The following is a 9162-nucleotide window of genomic DNA, read 5'->3' on the forward strand; positions in this document are numbered from 1 at the left end:
AACACCAATCATTTCAAAAGTTATAATTTTGACATTATTTTTTAAAAATTGACACATCTCTTCTAAATTTTAGTAATTTTGTTCATTTTTCTTTTTAAGACATATGTTTTAAACCCTTGTGTTTTGCGTAACTGGTGAATCATAAGATGATACTCAGACATAATGCTGAATTCCATGCCAATACCCAATCGTCTTTAGCTTTAGCACAATTAATGAAGTACTTAAAGGTGAACAGTAGTGATATTTCCTAGATCACACAGGACTTGAGTACAAACCATAATTTCCCCTCCTTCAGGTTCACACATATAGATAAGGAGTGTCAGACAGAGGGAAATACAACAATAATCCTGTAATATCCAATAATAATCCCAAATCCTGGGCAGCATTAAGAGCAGTGTGGCCAGCAGGTTGAAGGAGGTGATTCTGCCCCTCTACTCTGCTTTTATGAGACCGCACCCAAACTGCTGAGCACAGTTCCAGTGTCCTCAACATAAGGACACAGAAATGTTGGAGCAAGTCCAGAGGAGAGCCACAAAGCTGGCAAGAGGACTGGAGCACCTCCTTTACAAAGCCAGGCTGAGGAAGTTGGGGCTGTGGGTGGAAACTTCATTGTAACCTTTCGGTTTCTGACAGGGCCTACTGGGAAGCCAGAGAGGCACTCTTCATCAGGAACTGCAGCAATAGGTGCTATAGGTACAAATTGAAAGAGGTTAGATATTAGGGAGAAATTATTTACAGTGAGGGTGGTTAGGCACTGGAAAAGGTTGCCCAGGGAGGTTGTGGGTGCCCCAACCCCAGCAGTGTTCAAATCCAGGTTGGATAAGGCCTTGAGCAACCTGGTCTAGTAGGTAGGGACTAGATGATCCTTAAGGTCCATTCCAACCCCCTAACATTCTATGATAATAGGGCACACGGCCAAAACTGGCGGGGCTGTGGGATGAAGGAACTAGCAAAGTCTAGCCTTGTGTTTTTGCTAAAAGAAACTCATACATCTACAGCACAAGTGACAGAGGTTCAACTAAACCATGAAAATATTCAAAATTTTTCTACCTAAATATTTAATATACAATTCCACTTGTGTTTTACCCTATTCTAAATAATTGTTTTAAACATTCATCTGAGGCATCTCAATGCAGCAACATGACTTTTCTCCATCCCCATGGAACAGCTCCTCACATCTCCGAAGTCCAGAGCTCCAACAGAACACTACCAAACTGTGTGTAAAATAATCACCTTCAGATAGTTTGACGGCAAGTTAATTTCTGCTACGACAGAATAATCTTTGAAGGAGGCTGTTGGGGCTCCTTTTGAATAGTGATTCAACTTAGTTATATCACATAAATTTCTGTTGATTAAGTGCATCATCTCCAGTGTGTATGTACACAGAGATCTTCCAGTACTCAAGACTCAGCAGTTAGAAATCTTGAGAAAGTCCAACAATCACAAATTTTAAGAGACATAACCTATCTGACACTTCATACAAAGATATCAGAGACCACTATAAAACTCATTAATTTCTACTCCACCTGCAAGATGTTCTCTCAACACAGAACTGCAGATACTTACTTCCAAAAATACACTGAAACAAATTCCCTACCCAAAGGTGGGGTTCAAAGAATAAATCTGGCAGATGCCACGCAATTTCTTTAACTGTACTACTTCAAGGCAACCTTATACAATGATGAGAAGGATTATAAGAGAACCTGAAGGAAAAGGAAAAAAATAGTTATCATGTAACACGGCAAAGAAAATTTGTTGTTGGCAAATGACCTGTAAATTAGTATTTCTTGTAGGCTATGGTCTAACTACTTCAAAATACCGTAAAATGAAAATCATTATTTGCTTGCAGCCACATAATTTCAAGAAGGCAATATTAGAAACTTAGCATACAAATTCAGTCCAAGTTGCACTTTGTACCACAATTACATGTTTACACTGTTTGGATCCAACATTCCATTGTAAACTTACTTTTGTATTACATTCTGTAAGCTGAGCATCATACCCAATTCACTTTTCATCTTTTCTCTGTTGACACGGCACTCAGCCAAATAGCGGAGAGCCTAAAAGGAAGAGGAGCACAGCAGATCAGCAATAGATCCAGCACATCACCAGTCATTTCTGTTAGTGCACATCTGCAAACAGTCACAGAGGCAGGTCTAGTAGGGAGAGAAAGAATTATCACCTACTACAAACATAAAAAAATATTTTATTTTTATAAATACACAGAAAGCACAGAGTATCTAATCTATGAGAAAGGGCTGAGAGACTGGGTTTGCTAATACCAGCTGAGAGCCTAAGGGACAATTTAACAGCTGTCTACAGCTATGCAAGAAGCCTTTACAAAGATGGTCAAGCCCAACTTTCCTCTACAGCAGCAGACAAGGGAGAACAGCCACAAATTGTAGCTTGGGAAGTTCAAATCAGGTATAATAAAAAGCTTTTTTCCTCTGAAGGTAGCACAACAGTGGAACAGATGACCTAGTGGAACTGCAGAATGAACGAGACAAAGCTACAACTGACCTGATTGAGTGCTGGTGACAGTCCCAATTCAAACAGGAAACTGAAGTGAATGACTTCCAGAAGTCCCTTCCAATAAACATTTATGTGACCTGAGATCTAAAGTAATTTTTATACATGATGCTTCCAGTACAATTTCCATCAATTCTGTGGGCTCCTCCAGTACTAGAAATAGAAACCTCACCACTACCAAGTTCCTACTGTCTACAAAAGGAGGTCTAAAACATGTATAAACTTTTGAAGACTAATTGCAACTTCCTAATTCCATACAGGAATAAGAACACCAGCAGCAGCAAGCTTCTTAGCTTACTGTGACCTAAACTGGGAAATTACACTTATTTGTTGTTCAAGGTTTTGTTTACTTGACTGTCAAGGCAGGCTCTTTGCACAATTTTACATTGTTGATCCCAGTTGGTAACTGCATATTCATATGATCCTCCTAACATAACACTCTTCCAATTAAAATGTCAGTACTTCTTTTCATGAGACATCTCTCTATTGCTTGTGCTGAGAAAGTTTTCTTAGAAGGAGCCTCCAAAGGTGTTTTACTGATGTAGGTACAAGAACTGCACTTGAAAAATCCTTCAATACATAAATACAGTGATTTATAAAATGGGGTTTGTGACACGAGGTTTAGAAGCACACCAACTCTTTATATATAGCCATGTAGTAGCTACACTGCACAGTAACTGCTTTAAAAATAACATGCTCCTTAATCCCTTCAGAAATAGAGGACTAATCATCAGGGCTTGTTTTTCCAAGTCATCTTCTGCACATATCAGGTAAAATTCTCAAGACTGTTTTATTGCCTTTCAAGACACTCTGGCTGCTGTCTGGCATGGTAAGAACCTGAGATGTGATTTTTGTTATTTTCTGATGAGGACCAGTATCAATAGTTGCATCTTATAAATGTTGGATATCCGTTTATTATCTTACTTTTCAACTATGGGAAAAGACCTAAATGATATCTCTCAAGCAACTTGCATGCTATGAAATATATCCTTGCCTGTGTAACAAGTTTCTTATTTTTATTCTGGCAATTTAATAAGGGTGCAACTCAGCTGGACAAAGAAAAACCTATTCTCTTAACAGCTAATTTTTTGAGTCACAGCTCAAGCAAGGCCAAAGTCATGAGACCAACTTAATTGACCCAACTTTTCAACACCAGGAAGTTCCCATCCCTCCTGCCTCCCACAGGAGATACAAAGGTATCCCTTCAAAGAAGTGAGATAATTTTACACTTATTAAATCCAGTATACTGAAAGCATAGGGAAAGCTATTGATATAAACTTTGGCTCAGCTTCTGTTCAGCTAAACACTTACCTGTGTTAGCTTTAAGGCTCACATAGGTGAGTTCATCAAGTAAGGTCAACATAATGAATAGGACTACCTGCATATTTTAACACAAAATACACTGCTGCTAGTCTTGATAAAAAGACATCTTTGATGGTTTTGATGTGCAATTTTAAAGTAGTTCCTTAACTTCAGGGTTCTAGTTCATAAAATTTTAGTCCAAATTTCAGGGGAAAAAAATAGTAGTATTGCCTGTGTTACTTCTGATTTTAATTTATATCATTCAAAAATTCTAACATTTGAAGTATATCAAAGAATTTCTGAAATCAAGACTAGAGAAAACCAGAAATAGAAATACACAGAACATACATATCAATTCTTCATCAAATACAAAAAAAACACCCTCCCTAAAAAGTTCTACAAAACATAAAAAAGTTATATATGGAACTATTATGATTCATACACATTATTACAATTTCAAATGCAGGAATTTCTGAGCAGTATGAGAAGAAATTTAAAGCCAGTGCTGCACATCCTTTTATTAGGTACACACTTAATGGAAGATCATTACTTTTAACTATTCCCATTCAAATGGAAGCACTTTTTGACCAACAGGATGACTACAAAAACAAAAAGACTTTTCAGAATGGAAAAATATAAAACATGAAGGCTAAAAAGTTGTCATCAAAGATATTTAAACCTTCAGAACCTAAGAAGTTCAAGAACTCATTAACACAAGGAGTCTGAGCAGAAGACTAGAACTTGTATCCACAGTAAACGGATCCATTTCTCATTGCAGCCACATCCTGGTCTCTAAATCCTGATTCTCAATCCACTCTAACTGTGGGTTATCAATCCATGGGACAACCCATCTGCCTCCCATCCTCACCCAAGGAGATTTCCTTTCAACACAACTTGAGTACTGTCAGGGGCTGTGGAACCACACTGCAAATTGGGTTAGTGCTCATCACTTGACAAAACCAGTCCTTTTATGCAGAACTAGTTTTTGTAACATGATCAAGAGACTGATTTGCAAATCTCATGCAGGCAGTAAGAACACACAGCCCAACATAACAAAGGAAGGAAAGACAGTGGGACATCCAAACAAGAACTTCTTTTAAAAAGCACAGCCTAAGGAAACTACACTGGGAAGAAAACCAGTGCAACAGATTTCCAAGAACAGTAAACTCAAATCTATGTTCTCCTACCAAAGAAAACTACAGTCTGCCAAATGCTATGGCAAGGCTAACCTAAAAAACAATTAGCAGGACACAGGTTTCCTTATGGGACCTCCCTCCCCAAACACAAAAGAAATCAGTCACTAAAGTAATTTCAAGAAGTCCACTAACACCCACCATGAAAGCAACTCAAATGAAAACCAAAGAATTATGGTACAGATAGGTCTCACTGATATCAAGAATAATGTACCCCTCCCATGTACACATGTAAAAGCCAGAGCTCTTTGCTCTTTCACATTCTTTACAATTAAATAATGACATAATTAAAAAAAAGGGGCATCACATAAACTTCAGTAACTTTAAATCTTAGAACCCTAATTCAACTCTTGAAATTACTAAATCCTGACTTTCATTTCTCCCATTTCTAAGCAAGAAATACATTTTTAAGCTAATATTACAATTCAGGATAAGAATCAGGACTTCAGCATTTAAGATTTAGAATGAGAAGAAACAGGCAAAAGTTGGAACAAATTGTATTAGGTACTGATAGGTTTTGGGTTAGTTTCTTTGTTTTTAATACCATGAGGCTGTTCAAATGCTGGAAGGGTGTACCAGAGAAGTTATGGAATCTTCATCCTTCAAGGTGTTGAAGATCAAGTGAACACAACCATGAGTTGTGATCTGAGTGCACCTAATTTGGGCATGGGATTGGACTACATTGCCTTGGGAAGTTGTTTCTAACCTAAGTTATCCTATGACTGGATTTTGATTTTTATAAAGGGAATATCAAGTCACTGTCCATATTTACCAAACTCTATGGCTTCATCTTAAAAAAGAGATTTAAGGGTCCTTACCTCCCTCCACACAAAAAGTGAAATAGCTGTATTAGGGAAAAAATGCAAAGTAAATTAATATATTTTTTTTTAAATCCCCTGTAACAATGTGTCATTTTTAAAATACATGATTTTCTAAAAAAACCCACATGTAATGAATATGAACATAATATAAAACCAGGCAATATTTTTCACATTTTCACTTGTTTAAACAGTTTCATTTGTAAATTGCTTGTTTAAACAACTTGCTGAACAAAGTTTAAAAATTCCCTACCAACCAAGAAATTTATCTTCAGAATACTTACTAGTAAAGCTGAATGAACAACCTGAGGGTTGGGATGGTCCAAAAACAAAATGAGACCTGGCAGGCATCCTTGATCCTGAACAATGGCCCGTCTGTTCAACGGATCAGCTGCTAGATCTCGGAGTTGGTTAACCACAGATAGTGCATCAGGCTCCTCACTCATAGCAGAATTCATCTTTTCTGCACCATTCATACAAAATACCTGCTGGAAAAAAAAAATTATTACTACTATCATAACATTTATCATCAATTAAAACAGAGACAAAAAAAGCACAAAGGCAATGATTTGCTCTAAACAAAAAAGGTACAAAAACCCAAAGGACCAGAATTCATGAAAGCAGATGGAATTGACAAGGACGTGAGTCCTGAAATTTATAAACTGGAAATCTAAACTTCCTATGCAGAGAACAGCTATATTTGGATAATAAGGTTTTTATTTGTTTCCTATATGTCATTTCAGACCAGTCAATCTTTACGAGAGTATTGTGTGTTAGTTTTTTTCTCCTTACACCAGTGAAAAATGTTTTCAATAAATCCAGTCTTCTCACAAGCCACTCTAGAAGTCCATAAACATCCTTCTGTGCAAGGGTGCAAAACCAAAGTATTTTCAGAGCAGCTTCGGCAATCAAAAAATTTTACAAAAAATGAACCACAAAAATCACCAAAATATTAACAGTGTATCAAGAACAGTGAACATTAAGCTTTATTCTTCATCCATATATCAAATAACTAATGCAATACCATACATTCAAGGGCAGAAAGGGCTTTGGAGGCTGGGTTTGAGCTGTTTTTTCTCCTTTTCACAAGTATCCCTCAATAAAAAGAGAGCAAGCAGGTCACACCTTGCTGCAGTCGAAGTCCAAACCACCAGATCAATTTCAAAGGAGACACGTGTTAGTGTGAGAGTATCAGATTGCAGAGTTGTTTAATAATAACTACTTAACAGGCAACAAAAGCATAAGTTTGCTCAAAGAAAATGCTAAAATCTTGGTGCAAAAAAAAAGAGTTTCTTTGTGCCTCAGAAATTTCTAAATGCTAACTGTAGTCCTGGTTGTTGCCAGTACCAACTCAGCCAAGTAGCTCAAGGCACAAAAGTGGGAGTGAACACATATTGTTAATTTGTTAAATCACTCACTGTCCCCCAAAACAAAGAATAAATACAATTTTTAAGCGATCACATTCTTTTAACATGATTTGCCAACATTAAATAGTTTTTCTTCACTGAAGGTTGGCCTCTGAGGAACATAAATTTATCACACTCATCAAAAACAATGAGCCATAAACATGCATTTTGATTATGATAATTTCTGAAATTTTCACAGAGAAAAAATTCTGTTAATCTCTAAGTCAATGCTTCTTACTTCAGGAGAGTGCTAGAGTGAAAAGTACAGGCCAATGATTAGTCTCCAGACTATTTCTCTAGACTATCAGAAATCAAAAAGATATCAACTGGGAGATACAGTAGCTCAACCAATACAAGTTTGTGTTTCCAAAGGAAAAAACTCTAATATTAAAAAAAAAAACAAAAAAACAAAACAAACAAAACAAAACCTCAGCAAACAAAACGACCAAACAAAGCCAAAGCAGCTCTGTTGAGTATTATTAACTATTTTCCATAGTACACAAAGGAACTTATTATTCAAGACTTAGAAACCAAGTCAGGAGTAGAGCTGATGCTAATCAAAGTCTCTGACTTCCAAGTCTGTGTCCCAAGCACCATATCATTCCTATAACTCTTTCCATCCTGATGACCTTTTGCCTTTTTTCTTCTAATCCTCTGAAAAAAACCTACCCACAAAACCAAGTTTTACCCCCACCGATTCCACTAGGCTACACTCATCTGAAGGGAGCTACAAAAAAGACGGAGAGGGACATTTTACAAAGGCATATAGTGATAGGACAAGGGGTAATGTCTTTAACCAGAAAGGGGGCAGGTTGGGATTAAATATTGGAATAAATTGCTGTAAGGGTGGTGAGGCACTGGAACCCGCTGCCCAGAGAAGTTGTGGATGCCCCATCCCTAGAAGTGTTCAAGGGCAGCTTGGATGGAGCTCTGAACAATCTGGTTGAGTGGAAGGTGTCCCTGCTCAAGGTACGGGGGTTACAACTAGATGCTCTTCCAGGTCTCTTCCAACCCCAACCATTACGTGATTCTGTTATCCCCAGACCCTTCTCCATCTCTCCTAAGCCCCAACTCCGGAGACAACTCTGAAATCCTCACCCTTCTCCATGACCTGCAACAATCAATTCCACCAAAACTCACGCCCTCGCCCACTTCCCGGAGAGTTTTTTAATTTAAAAAATAGGCGGTCTTAGAAGTTATAATAAGATAACTATAATTCAGGAGTCTGGCAGAGCAGCGAGCCAGATGCCTGCTCCTGTGTCCTCTCGTAGCTTTGAGACCAAAGCCTGACCCAGGCACCACAGCCCTGTCTGTCTGTCGCTCTCCCCCCCGCTTTGTGCTCTCGCCGGGGCGGCCCTGGCGAGGAACCCGCACAGCTCCGCTGCCAGCCTTCCCCAGGCGCCCGAGGCCTCAGCCCGGCGGAGACCAGGCCCCGGGACTCAGCTCCCAGGACCCGCGATCGGCGGAGACTCAGCCCCGCAGGCACCGGGCAGCAGGAGCTCCGGGATGGATCGGGCAGCAGGGGGATCTCGGCCGCACACGCCGCCCCCTCACGGCCCTTCCCGGCGCGGCCTGTTCCCCTCCCCAGCAGGGCCGTACCGTCGCAAAAGCCGTCCCTAGGCGGACTCGCAGCTCAGCTCCGCTCCCCCATGTCCCGCGGGGCGGTGCGGCCTGCGGCGAGCGGAGCACGGGAAGCGGCTTGGGAGGAACCGCGGGCTGAGCACCGGAACGAGAGCGCCTGCACCACCCACCGGAGCCCGCTCTGACCCCGCACCGCGCCACACCGCGCGGCGCGATTGGCGCCTACCGAGGGCGGGCCCCCGCCAATCGAGGAGCTCTTTGTTCCTGTGAGGGGCGCGGTGCAGGCCGGGAGGTGTAGTCCGAGCGCTATAGTCCAGAAACACGCTCCTCGCG

General features: G+C 40.1%; 1 protein-coding gene across 2 annotated transcripts in view; it reads right to left on the reverse strand.

Annotated features, from left to right (window-relative positions):
• The window catches only part of ARMC1 (armadillo repeat containing 1), a 34002-nt gene extending 25001 nt beyond the window's left edge, over positions 1–9001 (reverse strand). The window contains exons 1-3 of one of the 2 annotated variants that reach the window (XM_036406329.2): positions 8848–9001; positions 6127–6330; positions 1969–2060 (exon numbers count right to left, since the gene is read on the reverse strand). In XM_036406329.2, coding sequence (XP_036262222.1) covers positions 1969–2060; positions 6127–6318 — 284 coding nt within the window. In that variant the 5' untranslated portion in view covers positions 6319–6330; positions 8848–9001. The remainder of the gene's footprint in view (positions 1–1968; positions 2061–6126; positions 6331–8847) is intronic. The other variant, XM_036406328.2, reaches the window with a different exon arrangement.
• Positions 9002–9162: the final 161 nt, after the last annotated feature.

This window comes from Molothrus ater, chromosome 1, assembly GCF_012460135.2.
Source record: "Molothrus ater isolate BHLD 08-10-18 breed brown headed cowbird chromosome 1, BPBGC_Mater_1.1, whole genome shotgun sequence".
NCBI lineage: Eukaryota > Metazoa > Chordata > Aves > Passeriformes > Icteridae > Molothrus > Molothrus ater.